This window comes from Pelodiscus sinensis, chromosome 7, assembly GCF_049634645.1.
Source record: "Pelodiscus sinensis isolate JC-2024 chromosome 7, ASM4963464v1, whole genome shotgun sequence".
NCBI classification, from domain to species: Eukaryota; Metazoa; Chordata; order Testudines; family Trionychidae; genus Pelodiscus; species Pelodiscus sinensis.
Window position 1 is genome coordinate 31,508,847 of NC_134717.1, and position 20,441 is coordinate 31,529,287.

Genomic DNA, 20,441 nt, shown 5'->3' on the forward strand with positions numbered 1-20,441 from the left:
GGCAGGAATTGCTTGACTTGGACTTTACTGAATAAATTTCAGTCTCAAAAATTAAATAACCTCACCTTAGTTCTCCTTTCTAGGTGATGTACTGACGTTCTTAGATTCCCATGTGGAATGTAATGTAGGATGGTTGGAACCACTTCTGGAAAGAGTCCGTTTAAACAGAAAGAAAGTAGCATGCCCAGTTATTGAAGTAGTCAGTGACAAGGACATGAGGTAATTTCATTCAATGGCATATTGTACTTCTAGGAAATACAAGCAACTTTCACAAAAAAAACCTTACAAATTAAAAGTATCAAAAATATTAATTCTGGGAAGACAAGTTACTTAACTTGCTAATTATTATTCACAAATTATTTCACTCAAGGAATAAAGAAAAAATTAAATGAACAAATATTTAAATATACACAGCTACCTCAGTTATCCCAAGTACCAAACAGCAAATGAAATTTGTGGTATGTCATGAATGCTGAGTTACTCAAAGAAGATCAGGGACGGTCTGTGCCTATAGGTAAACTCGGCAGCCACCAACGGCGCCACGTTAAATGGGGCGCCAAATTCCCTGCCACTTCCCCTTCATGGCGTCGGCCCCAGAGGAAGGCTTCCCTGCACCACAGGAGGGATGTCAGCCCCGGAGGAGGAGCGTAGGGAGTTGGCCCCGGGGGAGGCACTCAGCGGCTTCCGCTGTGCCGCAGGAAGGGGGGTGTCGGCCCCAGGGGAGGCACTCGCTGGCTTCCCCTGAGCCACGGGAGGGGGAGGGTCAGTCCCGGGAGAGGCGGCGTGCGGGGGTTTCCCCGTGCCGCGGGGGGGGGGGGGTTGGCCACGGGAGAGGCACGTGCCGGCTTCCCTCGGGTGGGGGGAATCCTGGGAGGGGGTGGGTGCAGGGGACTCTCTCCCCTGACTGGTACCCTGTTCCCTGTCCCCAGCCACAGAACTCCATCCCCAGCCCCCCTCTCCCCAGCGATGTGATGGTAATGGCAGTTAAAGCAGGATAGCGTAATGGACTAGTTTGGATTTGTAATAATAAAAATTATAATTAACATTTGTAATGCATTTTTAGTGGAAATCGTGCTGAAATATCGTCTATCGTGTACAAAGTTATTCTGAAAATGTCGTGTCTCTATTTTAATCTGATCTCAGAAATGTTGGTTGGATGAACAACCCGAATAATTATGCCTGTTTAAATAAATATGCTTAAAAACATTAAATGGAAAATAGGGGCAAAATGTTTCCTAGTTTACCAAAAACTTCAGCATATATCTGCCCTTGGGGTTGGAGGGATGGGGGGGAGGGTGCTGATTGCATGGTTTTCCTAGGGCACCAGTTGCTGGCAGCTAGTCTAGGGCCACCCCATTCACAAATTATTTCACTCAAGGAATAAAGAAAAAATTTAATGAACTAATATTTAAATACAGCCGCTCCCCGAGTTACAAACAAGTTACGGACCAACACTTGGTCTGTAACTCGAAGTGTTTGTAACTCTGATTACATAGAGTTACATGGCAACCGCGCTGTTCTTAAGCACAGATCGCCGTTCGTAACTTGGATCCGCATTTACGACCTCTTTGGTTGTAAGTGCGGATGGTCGTAAGTGGAGGTGGTCGTAACTCGGGGAACGGCTGTATACACAGCTATCTCAGTTATCCCAAATGCCAAACAGCAAATGAAATTTGTGGTATGTCATGAATGCTGAGCTACTCAAAGAAGATACATGAATAAATCTTTAAGATTTGGCTTTAATTATGCAGACACATTCATTTTCACTTATTCCTTTTGATTATGAGTCTGCTTCAAAATTCGATATTATAGTTTTCTTTTTTCCATGTGTAGTTACATGACGGTGGATAACTTTCAACGTGGGATTTTTACCTGGCCAATGAATTTTGGATGGAGACAGATTCCTCCAGAGGTCATTGAGAAAAATAAAATCAAGGAAACAGATATAATAAGGTAAGAGTTTAAAATTAAGCATTTTTTTTAGTAGCAATACCCCATCAGAGCTTCAACAACTACTCTCTGCTAGGCCAAAAATGTCCCTTTTACATAAATGGGCACAGAAGGGCCAACATCCAGAAAATCTGTGCAGTTCAGTTGTGTAGGAAGTTGTGCCATCTGATGTGTGCTGCCAAAGTCACAGAGAGCACAGCAAGCATTGCTCAACTGCTCATGAGCTGCAATATTCTGTTGGATCATGCATAGCCTCAGGGGCTCTAGCATACAAGTGGAGGGATTCCAGCACTGGCATAGCCAGAGATAAAGGTCTCGTACTAGAACAATCACACAGCAGCAGCAAATGGGCCCTTTTATGTCGTAAGCCACACAAGCTTTTGCAATTAGATGCACTTAGGTACAAAGTCAGCCCAGTTCTTTTGATCTCATCAGCCATACATTTTGTTGGTTTTGTCACAAGCACTTGAAGTTAGGGGGTTGGATTCCTCATCCTGCAAAGTCCACATTGTGTCCCCCATCTTTTCCCATTGGTATGAGAAGAGGGAGGTAATGAATCACGGTTACAGCAGAGTAGATTAAGAGGTGACAAGGGGCATGGTAGAGTGGACTTTCACTCTCCTCAATCTCCCACTAGTGTAAGGACGCTGAGGGTACATCTACACTGTGCACTTATTTCGAAATAAGCTTGTTTGGAAGAAATACTTTGAAATAGCTCATTTCAAAATAGCAGGTCTACACTACAGGGAAGCCTCAAAATTAGTCCGAGGCAGGCTCCCCTAATGTGGGCATGCTAGCTAGATTTAGAGTCCCAGGAGGCACTGGTGAGTAATTAGTTTGAATGGCCCTGGGGAAGAGCTATTTTGAAATAGCAGCAGTGGAGTGTCCACACTACCGCTATTCTGAAATAGCTGTTTCAGAATAGGTGTTATTCTTCAAGTAATGAGGTTTACAGAAGATGGAATAAGTTGCCCATTATTCTGAATTTGTTGCTATGTAGATGCTGTGTAGACACTCGCATTGTTATTTCGAAATAATGTCATTTATTTCAAAATAACTGTGCTGTGTAGATGTAGCCTGAGGGAACTCAACCAGCAAATAGATTTGATCAGTTCCCAGCAGCTCTAACTTGTACCAGGGCTGAACAGTGCAGGATCAGGGGTCCAGAACTGGTTCCTACAACTCACCTCCCTTGCCCCCTCCCCTTCACTGTGTTCAAAACTAGCTTGGGTGATGTGGAGAATCCAGCCCAGGCTGTTTTTGGAGGTACCTTTGATTCCTTCTCTCTGGCTCGTGACTGGATCTCCTACCCAATGTTGTTTGAGCAAGATAAGAATCGTCTGTATGGTGGCCTTTCATGGTTAGCTCAGTTCTTTTTGTATTACTTTGATATCTATCTCATTATTCCACTTTGTACCACTGATTAAAGTATTTGGCCTCTAGGTGCCAACAGAAAAAGTTCTTTTCTGTAGAACTTTAACCTAAACTGTGAGCCCAAGATAATGTTTCTGTTCCTCCAGCACCAACAGGAAAGTCTGGGTAGACAGATAAACCAGAGATCAGAAAAAGACCTTAGAGGCTCAGCTTCACTAATTTTCAGCTTCTGTTCAGCCACTTTGACCAGGCATACTGTGCTGTCTTTGAACCAGTCTTTGACTCATGTTTACCCTTCCATCGCATGCTTTGTAAAGATTAGTATCCATTTTGATAGTGTGCTTGCTTGTCTGCGGTAAAGTAAAACACACACATTACTCTCACTGCCACGTAGTTACCTTCAGATTTTAAATAGCCTGGTTTTGCTTAATTTCATTGCCAATGGGTCTCTCTGTTTTTTCAAACTTATCTGTTTGCTCTGTCTAGTAACTCTCTCAGGTCTGTTTAGTTTCCATTTTTGAAAGTGCAAATTAACATAGTGTTGCACTTAGAGCCTGTTGCAGGACTGCTTGATTCCATGATTTCCTGGCTATTCCTATGTCGGCGTATTGTGGTAAGTGCATTTTTAATTGTCCCAAAAGTAAGGTCTGTGGTTCATTCCTAGGTGTCCTGTAATGGCAGGTGGATTATTTTCAATTGATAAGAAGTATTTTTTTGAACTTGGAACATATGATCCTGGCTTGGATGTTTGGGGAGGTGAAAATATGGAGATTTCGTTTAAGGTATGTTGCAGGAATAATGATACTGAATGTGTTTTTCTGATGGTTTGAATACTTAAAGCCTTTAAATGCTATTATCTCCGTGTGGCGGGGTACCACCCGCCTCTGTCCCCTTTCCTCTGGGGAACAAAGCGTTAACCCCCAGCCTGGGGGCCTAGTCCGCACTCACAGCAGGCCCAGCGGCCTAGTCCAACACTCTCAGCAGGCCCAGCGGCCTAGTCCAGCACTCGCAGCAGGCCCAGCGGCCTAGTCCAGCACTGCGGGGTGGGGTAGGGGGGTCCGGGCCCGCCCTCTCCACCGGACCCCAACCCAGGGCCCTAATGGTGGTGGGTGGTTCCCACCACCGGCTCAGCTGGGGGTCCTTCCCCAAAACATGCTAAGCCCACTGGGGGGGGGGGGATTTCCCGGCCCCTTGCCCTGGGTTGCTTCCTACCCCCAATCTGGCGGCCGACGGAGGTCCCACCTGGTGATGCTGGGTTGCCGGCAGCGGCCTCGTCCGACGGTCTTGTCCCTGGGGCAGCTGCACAGGGGCGTCTTCTGCAGCGGGGCGGGCGGCCACTGGGCGTCGGTGTTGGGGGCGTGCTCGCCCCGGGGCTGGTGGTCGCAGCAGCGGCGCCTCCTCCGGCTCTGGATCTGGCGGCAGGTCCGGCGGCGGGCCTGCAGCTTGGGCCGGAGCTCCTGCCTCCCCAGCGGTCTCCCTCAACTGAGCAGCCCAGCAGTCTTTTATAGCGAGGCTGCACTTCGAGCATGCCCAGTAGGGCTGTGGAGGAGGGGCGTGTTCTGCCCAATAAATGGGCTCCCCTTCCTCCTGCTCAGTGCGGGGCAGGTTCGCCCCGTCACACTCCGAATCTCATTAAGGCCCCAAATTCATATTCTTCAGTGCTTTGCTGAATCAGATCCTCTCTTGGGGTATGTCTACACTACAGCGCTAATTCAAACTTCATTTTAGTTGCCCTCCCCTCTCCCAGCCTCTCTCTTCCCCTCTCCCACCTCCTTTTCCCAGTCTTCCCGAGTTTTGTTAAATAAAGAGTGTTTCTATTTTTGACCACACATGTCCTTTATTTTGTACATCAGGAAGGGGGGGCTAGGGACGGGTAAGTGGAAGGAGGTGAGGGAGGAATGGGGTACGAGCCCCCGGTGAGGAGGACTGAGGTGGCTCTGCGAGCTCCTCGGGATGGAAACTCTCCTGCAGCCCCCCGATTGACCCCCCCCCCCCGATGGCAGTCTGCGGCAAGTGCAGCCGGTCTGATAGCCGAGTGCTGTGATGTGCCAAGTGTGGGCACTCAGGGCACTCCAAGACAGGACTGCTTTGCACGCAGGAAACCCTGAGAACTGTCCGTCCGGGGTGGGGGTCGGGTCCCTTTAAGCACAGCCCTCGGCTAGCCTGAGGCAGCAGCTCCACGCTCAAAGTCCTAATCTGATGCCCTGCCGGCACTGCTTCCGGCCAACCTTAACCTCGGTTCAGGGTCCACTCAATGTGGACATGCTAGTACGAATTAGCAAAATGCTAATTCAAACTAGTTTTTAGGTCTAGATACACTAATTCAAATTAGCTTAGTTCAAATTAGTGCTGTAGTGTAGACATACCCTAAGTGAGGCAGAAAGAGGCAGGACCTTACTTGGTGCCTCCTCCACTTCTAACAGCCTAGAAGTTAGTGAGATTGGCCTATGCTTCTACTCCCTAATGGATGGTGGAGTGGTGTGGCCTTCCTGTATCTTGGCGAGCTCCGAATGGATTATGCCTGAGTAAGAAGATTTCTCTAGGGCAATACTGTCTTCTCCACAGGTTACCCTACATAGACGATTTCCCACTTGTCTCTCTTCATTTGTACTTATAAATATCAACTACAAAGTTATAACCACAAAATTGTGCCTACAAAAATTTTCAAAATCAGATCTATGGTATATTCGAAGTTTCTATGTATCAATATTTATATCAAACCAAACTCTGTTTACCAGGTCTGGATGTGTGGAGGAGAAATTGAGATCATCCCATGCTCCAGAGTTGGACATATTTTCAGGAATGACAACCCATACTCCTTCCCTAAAGACCGGATAAAAACAGTGGAGAGGAATTTGGCACGTGTTGCAGAAGTCTGGTTAGATGAATACAAAGAATTGTTCTATGGACATGGTTACCATTTAATCCAGAAAAATCTGGATGTTGGAGACTTGACTCAACAAATAGAACTGCGGAAGAAGCTTAAGTGCAAAAACTTTAAGTGGTATCTGGAGAACATCTACCCCGACCTGGAAGCTCCTCTTGTTAAGGCTGGTGGGCTGGTATGTGAACTTTATAAGGGCAAATACACTACAAATTCATGTTTGCATTTCTTTGTTAACTAGACACTTTATTTAAACTTACTTCCTATGGTTGGGCTGTGACACACAAGCTCAATAACTCCTAGTATGAGACCCTCCACACAAGTGTTTCTCAACCTTTTTTTATGAAGTATCCCTTTTAAAAAAATTATAAGCACCCCAAGTACATATGGTTTTCAGACACAAATTTGTTTCTATCATTGCAACACATTTGTTTAAACAACTTAATCGTAGCCGGGTGGGCAATTAAATTTTTGGGTGTAAAAAGTACAAAAAATAAAGCGCTGTAAAACTTAAAACAAAAATTCAGTTTTCTCCAAATTTCAGTCGTGTTGACGTACCCTCCCCCCCCCCCCCCCCGGACTTCTCTCAAGCACCCCTGAGGGTACTCATACCAGTGGTTGAGAAACACTGCTCCAGATCACTGTCTCCCTCAACCATGGGTGAATTTCACCTTACTGCATACTATTGTTTAGGATACAATGGTTTAATTATGTTATAGTGGTTCTCTTTGCTCTGTGACAGGTGACAAATCTGAAGATATGGCCCTTTGATTGGTAATCCTGTGCTTCCCCAGATTCCATATTTTTGCACTTCCTACCTCCCCCCAAAAAATATTTTTGCACTTCCCTCTTTTTTTCCCCCCAAAGAGAAAATTTTACATTAATAAGTCTCTTCAGTGATAATTTATGCATGGAATAGATAGATATAGTACATGAACAATAATTATAGTTTTGTACTAAGAGCATAACACCACTAGAGGGCACTAGAAATCTATTTTTCTCTTCCACAATAAAAACAGCCTCATTTCTATTTTCAAATAAATAGCTTAAAACTCGGTCTCCAGGCAACAAAGATATAGTGGACAAAATATTTTTTTCAGAGATATTTTGGGTTCAATCCTGCTTTCCATATCTACCTCAAATTCCAATTGATTTTAGTAGAAGTGTTGATTATGTAAGGAATATAGCAAGATCAGGTTATATGTAGTCTCTAATTTACTTCTTTTTAATTTCCACTGATGTTATAGTCAGACCATTCTGTGATCTTGATGTCAGATGAGTCTCATATTCACAGTGTACTAATTATTCACGTATTCAGCATGGCTACGTCTAGACTGGCATGATTTTCCGCAAATGCTTTTAACGGAAAGTTTTTGAGAGAAGTGATTCTGAAGATTCTGATCTTAGTCCATATTTGGACTTCACCACAATTCAGGGCTATTGGAAACATTTCTAAAAATACCAGAGCAGAAAATAGTCCCTTCTGAGGCATCATGGACATGCTACTTCATTTATAATTATAGCATAAATTTAACCCAAAACATCTGAATGTTAAGAACAAAGGACAATGATTCCAGGTCACAAAAGAAAGGCACTTTGTTATCAGATGTAGTTCCATCAGCTTCTGAGAGTCCTTCTGGTTTTAACAGCAAGAGTAGCACTCTTCAGAGTTATTGGTCAGATCCTTGATTGTGCTTGCGTTTTGCTTGCCAAGGACAGGAACATAAATAGCTTGCATTGAGACTGGCTGTGGGTCAGTCCAGCCCTCCAATACATCTTAGATTTACCTCATGCTCTGTACCTTGCTGCTGGAATAGCCTATGGCCATACTGTGCCATACCTCAGATATGCCTCCTTGGCTAACAGCAGTGTCAGGGGTGGTAAAGAGCTGTTCTGCTGGCTCTAAACTTAGGGATATTTTTCTACTCCAGAAGGAATTCCCAGAGAGTCAGTGAAGCCGGGTTAAGGTTGCTTTATTTTAGCTGTGATTTGGACCATTACTTTGCAGTATAGCTGATGCAACAGTAAAGATATTTGGGAATAATTTTGTGAATAAAAGGGACCACATTCGTATTGCCGTGATTAATGAATGATCCTTGGCCACTGTGTTCATAAGTCCCAAAAGTCTCATGTGTTTTAAGACAACTAACTATTCATCTGAAAAAAAAGTCACAAAAGTTGGCTATTTGTTATTCTCTTGTTTAAAAACATCCATCTAAGCATTTTGCCCAGTGACTGACCAGCTGCACAACACAAACAATCACTCATTACTGAAATAACCATTCAAAAGCTACCTGTAGGATAAATAATTTTCAAAGCTGCTTGGGAAATATTTTGACAGCACATTTTACACACAGAAATCAGAATTGTTTCATCAAAAGTTCAGTAATCTAAAAAAGGGAGGAAATTTCTTTTTAAGAATAGTTCGGCCATAATTCTCAAATATTGCCACAATTATTGTAAAATACAGTGAATATACCTCAGTTAGGCCAAATCCTCATCTGTTATAAGTCAATATTGTTTCACTGACTTCCATCTGTGTGATCTGAGAGCATTTGGTAGCTGGTAGCATTCAGCCCAGGGTAAGCAGAGTTCAGATATAAACTGCTTTTTTCATAAATTCCCTTAAAATGCATTTTCTGGTCAGTCAAATGGCAGTAAGTGAAAGCTTAGTGCAAGCCATGACTTCTCCAGACGGTCATGCTAACAAGATGCCATGATGATGACTCCCTGAATTAACAACAGTTGTAGGTAAAACAGAGCAAAAGAAAAGCAGAAGAGATACAAGACAGCTGAGAGACCTGCACAGCAACAACAGCAAAGGAACATCTGGAATGAGAAAATATTTTGACACTTTAAAAAAAAAAATCCTTTGCACCTGCACTTTCTAACTTGCTATTTCCTAACTGGGAATGTTCTGTCACACACATTTTTTTTCTTTTCTCTTTTCACTAAAATGATGCAAAAGTTTAAAAAGATCTCCACAAACCTTCTGGATAAGTTACAACTGAAATTCCTTCTTTCCATAGTTTCAGAGCAGTAGCCAAGTTAGTCTGTAATTGGAAAAACATTAAAAACAATCGTCTAGCAGCTCCTTACAGATTAACAAAACATGTAGATGGTATCATGAGCTTTTGTGGGCACAAACCACTTCTTCAGACTTGCCATAGTGTCTGTATGTACACAATCGCTGCTAAATCCTGTATTACCCTAAGTACAGGAGGCCCCCAAGATGTGACCACCTGAGTTCTGACCCCTCCCCCCAAATTACAACCATTTTTGTAAGTGTAGAAGGGGCCGGAAACCCCCAACTTATGTCCTTGGCCCACATTTATGACAGCGCACGGCACCTACCGTAAATGCGGGTTCAAGTTATGACACCCCCAACTTGCAACGCTTCCACCGGAACTAATCATGTCGCAAGTTGGGGGCCTCCTTTCACTGGATCAAGGGTAGCCAACCCTATCTGTGAAGGGTTACCTTAGCAACATGGCACACAGAACACATTATATATAATACAATGAAACATATAAAAATCCACAAACAGTTGATAGTGCTGAACTTGTAAACTCCTAATCTATTTCTCTTTGGGTTGGCTAGACTGTGCTGCAGGAATATGGTGGCATTTATAAATCACTTTTCAATAACAGTTTACATAATATGATGCAGCAATTGGAAAATTAGCTATGCCAAAAAAAATAAAACCTTACTCCTTGCCTCCTATGTTCCAGGAAAAAGGCTAATGTAAAGCTTCTCTCTGCAGACGAAACAGTTAAAACAGATATTAAGGGCACTGCTGACATAAGCAGAGATATAGTCCATTTTCTTTAATATGCCCAGTTCACACTATTTTTGTCTTGTAGAGAGTGGTAAAAGAAATAATGTTAAGCAATTAACTCAGGAATTTTGTAGTGCTTGTAGTGGAGTTATAAATTTAACCAGGAATAGCTATTCAGGAATATGTGGACATTGGGTGCTCTTATTCTCTTATGTTCTTATCCACATGTGGAGTTAATCAGGAATAATTTATTTGCTTTAAATTCCCACCCTATCTGATTCCAGATTAACTTTCATGTAAAGACGAACTATTATGCTAATGAGAATGTAATATTCTTAAATATTACTATATTGGGTAAACTTGGAAAATTCAATTTCCTGTTTTACCTCAATTTTCCCAACTGTAAAATGGAAAGAATAATACTGATCTCTTTTGTAAAGCACTTTGAGATCTGATAATGAGATGCACTATACGAGGTATAGATATTATTATTGTTCTGTTTGTGGCATTCTGTCTCTTGTGGTTTTGGATTTCACTTTGTTGTTATTCTCATTTCTGATTTTTCCATTTTTAATTTTGTTCCCAGATCGTTAACATAGCCATGGCGAGATGCATTACTGTGGAAAACTCCACTCTGGCCTTTGAGACATGTAACATGAGCAACACGGTGAGATGTATTTGGGTTTGCACAATGGATGTCAAATAATGTCAGTTTTCTTACTTATGCTAAAGAATTTCCCTAACCTCTACCTCATTGACTCAGACTATCTTGGGACTCATCTAGACAATGCTAAAGTGTCAAAAGAGGATACGCTTTTCCTCAAAAAGTGAGGTTTACGTAGCTTTTCGAAAAAGGGAGGGGGGGTTGCCGGAAAAACCCGCGTCCAGACAATTTTCACTTTCGAAAGCTCTGCTTTCCTGTGGAATTTGCATATCCTCTTTCAACACTTTAGCATAGTCTAGATGAGCTCCGCATAGAGACTGACGTGATCCTTTCTGCTGGGAAACACTGCCAAAAGATGCCATCCTGTAAATCAAAAAATAATTTGGCTGTGTTTGTAGCAATCATAGCTCAGCAGCAGAGCCTGCAACATTTCATGAAAGCAATGAGACGCCTCACACATTCACCTAAAAAAAAAAAAAACCCCACAGAAATCTGCAATTGACTGAAATGCAAAATTCCATACATGCCCATAGTGGAGACAAAACTTTAAATGCAGTAAGCTCGAGTGAACACTACCACAATAACAAAGCCAGCACTGGGAGTGGGGGAGGGGGTTGGAGGGCATGGACGCTGGTGCAGGAATGGGGCTATTTCTGATGGGCAGTACCCCTCTAATTACTAACCAATAGAGACCATTAGGCTAACTGCTAGGCCCGATCAGCAACAGTCCTAATGGAGGAGGGTTGGCTTTTGTCACTGGGCACTGTTATGCCCTTCGGGGGAGGCCAGTCTTGAAGCCCCATCATTGCAATCTGGTGCCAGCTGAAGTAGACAAATTTCCTTTTCCAAATTTGATCTGATGCTGTCTCCAACTCTTCATTTTTACATCTCAATTTATAAGAAAGAAATCTTCACTTCTCTCACCCTCACAGCTCCCCTTCGCTGAGTTCTCCTGGCGGTGGGCCACCAGGAAAGGCTTCATCAAGAACAGTTTAAGAATCTCTGTCCTAGTACACTGATAATACAGACATTAGAAATCTGAGTTCCTAAGCTACATTCCCATCTCTGCTACAGTCGTTAGAGAGTGAGATTGTGTTCTAATCAAAGTCAGAAGGAGTCTGGTCACAGAGGTCACTGAGAGCACGGTCAGGCCTTAACCCTGAACTTTTTCTGTGGATTTGCTCCACACTAACAGAACTGAAACTGACATATCTGAAACAATTATACGAAGCCTAGAGTTATGTGGCTGGATTTTTTTAGAAGCATAAGACTGAGAAATAAAGGGAAATAGCTCATAAAGTCCAAACTGAAATTAGTCTGCTACTGTTTCTTCTCCACAGAACCAGAAGTTCAACTACACTTGGCTGAGACTAATAAAGCATGGGGACTTCTGCGTAGCGCCTGTCGATGCAAAGGGAACACTGGGCCTGTACCCTTGCGATAACAGAAACAATAGCCTGAAATGGTTGCATAAATCACTGGTGGCCTTTCAACCAGAACTTGTAAGTAGAGCATTTGTAATCATTTCCCCTCTACCCCCACCATAGTTACACCTGAAATAAAACTAAACAAAAGAAAACCAATTCTTATTGCCATTATTGTATGATTTACATGTGTTTGGCGGTGAAAGAGACTATAGCAAATTCATAAAGGAAAGAGAGAGAGAGAGAGAAACACAAACACACACATGTAGTTTTTGTCTTTGTGAATTTCTGAATAGCTATGAGTGGGAAAAAAGATTGACAAAAATTGCCTTCTTTGTAATTATTTCAGGCACTCTGATTATTACTTTAACACAGTCTTAATAACCATCAAGATTATTTTCCTACAAGTTACATTGAAAGCTTACCGTCTTCCAGTGTGGTTTCTCTCCCATGGTTCCATTTACAAGTTACATTGAAAGCTTACCATCTTCCAGCGTGGTTTCTCTCCCATGGCTCCATTTACATTTCAGGGTGGTGTGTATTAGTGTGCTACCTTACCAGTGCATCACACAAAATGTAATATAATGTAACTATCCTGGCACACACACACCACCACCACCAAATCAATCAAATGACATTTTATTCTCTCCCGCCCCCCCCCCCCAGCACCCAACACAATCAAAGATTTGGATATATAGATAACTCTAAGCATTTCAGAGTTCCAGGAATAATTAGAAATGATTTCCCCCCTCTGAAATGATGTGCTTTTAGAGGAGCCTTCAATTTAGGAAACAAAAATGTAGCTATTGTGTTACCAGATCAATACACAATAAGACATTTCATTATTGATTCTCCTCCTTCTCCCCCCCCCCCCCCTTTTTGGACAACCTAAAGCAATAACAAAAAACCCTCCTCAAACAAAACAAAACAAAACAAAAATCACTTCTTACAAAAGCCAGGATGTTTTGTAAACATAAAAGAAAATTGTCAGCCGTTTAAGAGACCAGATTGCACAGTAGGTATAGTGACCATTTTTGATGGTCTGAAACAGTTCCAGGCTGAACTTCAGGCTATACGCTAGATACATTTGATGGTTCCTGCTAGGATACAGAAAGTCATGTTTCATTTTACAAAGCCACAATACCTAAATAAGCATTGATTGGATAAAGTACCTGCAAGGGACTGAACTAATGTTTACCAAAGTAGGATGGATTAGTTTTTTAAGAAAGCAAAGCCCTAGACAGTGAAAGAAGAAAGTACCTGCACTGTGCAGAGAAAGACAGTCAAAACTAATAAATCAGTCCCTCTCCTTTGAAAACAGCCACAAAAACTCACAAGCCAAAAAGATTTGAATGCCTTTTTCCCCCTCAATTTGAGTGAGACAAGCTGTGTGAGTCTTATTTTGTGGATTATGGTATGTGCTTTATTGTTAAGGTTGTAGTGGAGTTTTCATTTCAATCTAAATTTGGCCACTAGCTAAACTCTATAAAAAGTCAGTCTCAGAATTGATAAGTTAGTTCTGAGCCAAGGTAAAATTTTTCCACAAAAATTGAAGTTAATTGAGCTGCTGTCTCAGTTGAAAATATCTAATTCTTCTACCACTTTACAGCAAAAGCGCAATACAAAACATACTCAAAAAACCCAGAAAGATGGAGAGAAATAAAGCTTATTTTATGACACCAAAACTAATTTCAATTAAAATGCAATTTCAGAAGGGATCACTTTTTAAATCAGGAACATCACTGGGGACCTTCTGCCTTACTGAGCATAATACAGCAAGTGAAAGGACTTTAGAGATATTTAAATTAAAAAATAACTCACTAGCACATTATGGAAACAGAACTCAGGGTATGTCTACACTACCCCGCTAGTTCGAACTAGCGGGGTAATGTATGCATACCGCACTTGCTAATGAAGCCCGGGATTTGAATTTCCCGGGCTTCATTAGCATAAGCGGGGAGCCGCCATTTTTAAATCCCCGCTGCTTCGAACCCCGTGTAGCGCGGCTACACGGGGCTCGAACTAGGTAGTTCGGACTAGGGTCCTATTCCGAACTACCGGTACTCCTCGTGAAACGAGGTGTACCGGTAGTTCGGAATAGGCACCCTAGTCCGAACTACCTAGTTCGAGCCCCGTGTAGCCGCGCTACACGGGGTTCGAAGCAGCGGGGATTTAAAAATGGCGGCTCCCCGCTTATGCTAATGAAGCCCGGGAAATTCAAATCCCGGGCTTCATTAGCAAGTGCGGTATGCATACATTACCCTCCTAGTTCGAACTAGGAGGGTAGTGTAGACATACCCCCAGAGTGTAAATTTCTCACTGGGAATATCGGGTAATGGAGAGAAAACATCTTCCATCAAAAAGCTTCTACCTGGAAACATTGAGCACCCTGAGCTCTCCCCTCATGCAAGTCTGTAGAAGCTCATAAGGAACAATCTTCTCTTGGGCCCAGTGTTCAGCGTAGGGGCTAGAATTAGGGTCTATCTCTAGCTAAAAATAAACATGGGGTGCACACAGTTGTGTTAGCACTGCTCTGGGGATCGAGGGATGTCATGGGCTTGACTCACGTTGGTGGCATCTCCTCCAGGCTACCCTGGGGATTAGTTCCCGCTAGGCATTAGGCACTCTTCTGAAAGGGTCTCTCTCATTTTGCAGCTCCCCTCTCATTCTAGAAATCACAACTCCCTCTTTGTGACTTACCTCTCCAACCATCTCACTCCATGGGTCTCTTTTCAGGGTACATGTAACCAGATCTTTCCAGGACTCTCACATAGTTGCTGCCCTCTGCTTGGTCTGTGCCATATCCCCAATGAGTGGTAGGAAAAAAACAGGCCTACATACTACTCCAGGTTCCAGTCCAAAGTCACTGTAACTGCAACTACAACCTGATATCCTGCAACCCTTGTGCCTACTTCCTACTCCTCCTAGTAGGAGTTCCAAATCTTCCTCATCTTCTCAGGAAGTAGCTGCAGCTTTTCCCAGCAGCCCTTGTCATTGTCAGCTTCCTGGGTCTATAGGCCCTATCTGTTCCTGACCAACTGAGTCTACTTTCAATAAATTCACTGCACTCTGGCTTCCACTCCAGGTGCAGCCTGTAGAGTTAATTCACTGGCCTGGCCATTTTAATCCCTTTCAGTCTTGAGTGAGGTAGACATCCTATCACAAGGGCTACTTATCTCTTACCACTGAGTTAGCCAGCAGAACACACATCACTCTAGTCCAACTCCTACAAAGGCAATGGCTATTGTTCATTTCATTTTGAATTGTTTAGGGATGATAGAGTGCAATGTCAGAATTCAGAGATATAGGGTCAAGGGTGACATGCTCCAAAAGTGTGGACCATCCTACAGGTGATTACATTTGGAGCCTGATAGAATGGAAGAATTTTGTGGGGTTCTGGAAAACGCTGTCTCTGAAAAAAAAATCATTCTAAAAAAGGACACAATTTGGAGAGGATACCTAACAGAATCTAATACCTGACTTTCTAATGTGCTTGTCACCATGCTGTCTACAACAGGTGGGATCCAGTCTGCAAGTTTAGCCACTATCTTGACCTGCACAGCCACAGATACCAGCAATCACATGTCCTGTTGGCTGCAGTATCCCAGTTCTTGCCGCTTCCCACCACTCCCATTGGCTGGGAATGATGATCTGCAGCCAACGGGCACTGTGAGGGCTGTGCAGGTAAATACAGGGGCTAACCCTGGGGAACCATCACCATGTTATTCCCTACCCTTGGACTAATTGAATACAGTGCATTATAATCCAGTTAGGATCACATTCACTGGCTTTCTATATAGTACTAGAACTAGATGCTGTTTTTTTGAAAGATCATTTGAAAGTTGATTACAGACTGGTTTGAATTATTACATAACAAGGGTTACAAATTAGTCATTCCAACAACTGAATATTGCAAACCAGAAAACAAGGGAGAGGAGGGAAATGGGTTAATGCTGGTCACACAGGAATAGTGAAGTCTTTACCCCTCATCTAGTGTCATAATTTTTGTCAACTCGCTCAGTGAATTTGTCATTTACATACAAAGCCCCCTTACTTGTTCAAATAAAATGGTCTATTGGCAGTTTCACTAATATTTCACCAAGATACATGATTCAAATTATGCTATCAAATGTTACACAGAGCAAAGCAATAATATATCACTGAGGACACTTGTAGTATTGCCATACTGGAAGTCTGTATGAGCAGGTTTAAAAAATGCACAGATAAGTGCAAAAGGATCAGAATAAGATCCCTAATCATTCAAATGCCATATTGCATCCCTTGGACTTAATTAACAAATTAACTAATGCACTTTTCATTGTGGTAAGTATGCTTTTACTTCACTAGTTGAGAAATACTACAGTATGAAAACCAATGTCTCCTGCCATACATTATCCTACATTGCAAATGCCATCTGGAGTCATTTCCTTTGCATGCTAATTACCATTCAGACAGCAAGCGAACTAATCCATTAATTTCCAAAGAATTAAAATCCAACAAAACACAGAAGGTAAAATATAGTTCTAGTGCAACAACAGGTGTAAACTTTGGATGCCACCCAAATTGCCTTTAAGCCTAGGAATGAATCATTCCATAATGAAGAAGTGCAAAGGAATAAAAAATCTCCACGAGGGAAAACTGAGAATAATTTTGAAGCTTTATTTTCCAGTTACAAGTGATAACAATTGTTGTATGTGTCCTGTAACCTATTGTCATGTGCTGTTTCTCTTTAGATGGATCACTTGGTTTTAGAACACCTTCAGCCGCCAACATGTCTGGAAGTGGATCAGTCTCACAAAACCCTGAGGGTTAATGCCTGTGATGCCTCAAATCCTTATCAGAAATGGCAGTTTGGAAATTATTATGCTGACTGAAGAGAACATGATCAAAACAGAAACAGATAATTCTAATCTTGTGAATTCAAGAATGACATCTGTGAGACTTGTGACAGCAATTACAAAATTGGAGGTTCATTTTCTAATGGTAATTGAAATCCATCATTTTAAATTAACATATTGAGAGATCAAAATATCAAACAACAGCACATCTGTTTGATAAAGTGTAAAACTCTCAGATATGTTTTCCAATCACTGTGGAGCACTTAGGGAAGGTTGAATGAAAGTTTTTTCAGTACATGGAAATACTTTCTAAAGTTTCTTAGTCCCACCTTAAGAAGACCTTTACTAACAGGCTTCAGGCAAATTAATGCATGCTACCAGAAATAATTCCAGGGTTACACCCTATGAGTACATGTAGCATCTTGTGCTGCTGTTTGGAAGATTCACATTTGGTCATTTATTCCTCCATAAGCCAAGAAAATGAGACTATCCCAGATCTGGTACCTAAAACTCCTTCCAGTATCACAGGAACTTGCTCCCACCAAATTGGATATACGGATTCTGACAGGTATGTGCCTGGAGCCACATTTGATGCTTCATTTCCCATGACAAAAGCCCGTCTTTAATCACAACAAATAAATCTTTAGGAACTTGTCAAGTGGCAACAGGCAAGGCCCTGTAAATGGTATATTTGCACACAGGGACCTTGAATTTGCTACCTTGGTTTGATCTCCTGGTTTCTGAATGGGCCAGGAGTGATTAGGCTGCAAAGGAATGTTCAGTGGGTAAGTGGGATGAGCCTCATCTAGCTCTATAGCTAACCCTCTGGGCCAACCCAAGAACAGGATGAATGCAGTAGACTCAAAAGAGATTCTCCATTCAGTTCTTTTCAGCCAGAAAGAAGTGCCTCAGCCCAGCATAGAGCCATAAAAAGAGAAAATAAACCAAAGGATGTGGAAACAATGAAGTGATGGGATGAAGATCCTCAGAAGGGGCCTGTTTTACCTGAAAAAAAACTGGCATGCAGGGACTTGCTTCTCACTATGAGTGAATGCAAGATGACAGCCACATACTGCTGGCCATGAATTCATGGCTCCCACCTTACAGGTTCCTGGGTAGACCACCTTTTATGTAATAGTACTGTACATGCATTCAATGCAAAGCAAACAAGAAAAACTTAAATTATGTTAAACTTTGAAAAAGGGGGATAAAAGCTGAAAGTCTACATTAATTGTCAGTTCCTTTCTCGTACCACTATGGGGGGGGGAGGGGAGAGGAAATGGAGTCTTCATTTTTCATAGAATAGAAAATGCTCTGTAATAAAAGCCATCAATGTATTTGTACCAAATTATCTCATTCTGTTCTCCCAGATGAATGAGAATGTAGACAGTTGTTAAAAGGATGTAATAGCAGATTAGGCTTTGATGAATATTCCTGTCTGTTGAGTGCAAACATCCATATATTTTTAAAATCCATTTAATTGACTGAGCTGTAGCCAGCCTGTGATGCAGACACATGGACAGGGCAAGTCCCGTGCTTTGCTGAAGGAGCTGTGCATTGTCGGTGACAGCTCTGTGCCAGGTAAAAGTCCAGGAAGAGGATGTTTCAGGGTGGGTAGAATGCAGCATGTGCACTAGATGACTACAGAGGTGTAATGTCTCCTAAATGACTTTGCCCATTTGAAGGTCCAGCATTGCAGATGGCATAATAGCTGGTGCTATCTCCTTCTGATCCCCTAAGTACTAACTAGTTCCTACCTTGCTGCTAGTAGGGAGAAGGGATGGAAGTGGCTCCCTACATCTGCTTGTGCCCTAGCGCAGTCATACAGTGGTGGGCAGGAGCTAGTCTTGGCACTGTATGGATTAATGGCACATTGATGGACAAAGAAGTTGTATTAAGAATTGGCTAAACCACGCACAAACCTTTAGATATTGCAGGATTGGTGTGCTAAAAAAGCACCCTGAGCAAGGCTCTGGAGCCCCTCTCATAGCCCTCCCATCCCATCCAACGCCTCCCTACTGGACCTATCTGCCTGGCCTATGCTATCCTACCCAGAGTCCTTCAACTCCCCTCTTACCTTGTAGTGATGACTCATTGCCTTCTTCAGATAACCACTGGCTATGCTGACCAGTTCAGTAGGAATGACAGGGTCTTGAGCAGATACCTCGCTAATACTAGTAGCAGTGATAGCCCCAGTACTCCTCTTATGCCCTGGGTAGGAGGGTAATGCAGGAGCCAGTTCTGCTAGCTTTATTGCAACAGAGTTCCTTCCACCAGGGGAATTCTTTCCTGGGTGTTTGCAGCCAGAATCTAGTCCATACCATTAAAAAGCCCACTAAAGTAAAAAAGCATCATGCTTGAAAAAAAGACTGCAGAATTTAGTGCTCCCTGTTCTTGATAAAAAGCTTATTCATGTACCTTACAAAGAAGATAAGATTTTGGAGTGCAGGGAAAATGAGAACTCACCTTTATTCTTACAGCTATACTCTCAATTGACAAAACTTAACAACTGAATGTCCCTATGAATTAATCCTCATGCACATTTTTCATACTGTGAAACTTTAAAAAAGATCTTTTATGTCCATAGTATGTGAAGGGAGAAATTATACTGAAACAACTGTCATCAGTTAGTGAAACAACATTTAGTTACAATTGATAGGGTCAAATTCAGCTGTGACACGATATCTGCATCCAAGGTATCATAATCTTTTGCACATGAGACTTTCTTTGACCTTTTTATTATACCTTTTCATGTTTTTGTTATAGTAAACTGGAGACTCATAAGTGTGAATGGTCCATAAAAGAAATGTAGTTCTTATGTTCCTTGGCCATTGCCTTGTACATCAAAAAATTGGCTTAGTCAAATATGAGCATGTTGACTTATTTCTCTACATACATAGGACTGGACTTTCAACTCAGTTTGTATATTGTTGTTGTTGTTCATGACAGCCAAACTTTCGCCATTTCTAACATTTACAGACGGTTACAAAATAACTGATCTTTGCTCTTTACATTTTCAAAAAGATCTCTGTATAATTTTACCTTTCACATCAAGTATTTGACAGACTGATCCTGCCAAAATATTGATTTGCTTAACAGACTTGCACAGTTGGCTTGTATCCTAACTGTCTTCCTGATTTTTCTCCTCTATCGTAATATGACTAGCCTGCAGTCGCTATCAGAACAATTACACAGATGTTGTTTGGGCAGTCATGTTTTATCAGGAGCATGAATTTCATTAAATCTTGCTTGCTGACATTCAATCATTTGTCATTTAACAGGCACCAAATGGGCATGTGTCATGGTCACATCACATTTCTAGTCTTGTCATTTGTGCTGTTATTTCTGATTTGTGTAAATGTTCACTTCAGTGTTGGTATCTCTTATTCAACATCTCTAGCATGTCCCTAGGGATTACTGGTAATAATACTGTTGCTGTTACACAACATAAAAAAACCCACTCAGATTATACCAATCAGCCTTGTCTGAGAGCATTTTTCTGGCATACACAGTAAATATTCAAAGAGGA

General features: G+C 42.2%; 1 protein-coding gene across 1 annotated transcript in view; it reads left to right on the forward strand.

The window, feature by feature from the left end:
- Positions 1–20,175, forward strand: part of GALNT5 (polypeptide N-acetylgalactosaminyltransferase 5) — a 39,592-nt gene extending 19,417 nt beyond the window's left edge. Inside the window, exons 4-10 of the mRNA XM_006125659.4 lie at positions 84–219; positions 1,834–1,953; positions 3,989–4,106; positions 6,063–6,386; positions 10,573–10,653; positions 11,991–12,152; positions 16,808–20,175. Coding sequence (XP_006125721.1) covers positions 84–219; positions 1,834–1,953; positions 3,989–4,106; positions 6,063–6,386; positions 10,573–10,653; positions 11,991–12,152; positions 16,808–16,948 — 1,082 coding nt within the window. The 3' untranslated portion in view covers positions 16,949–20,175. The remainder of the gene's footprint in view (positions 1–83; positions 220–1,833; positions 1,954–3,988; positions 4,107–6,062; positions 6,387–10,572; positions 10,654–11,990; positions 12,153–16,807) is intronic.
- The last annotated feature ends 266 nt before the right edge of the window (positions 20,176–20,441 follow it).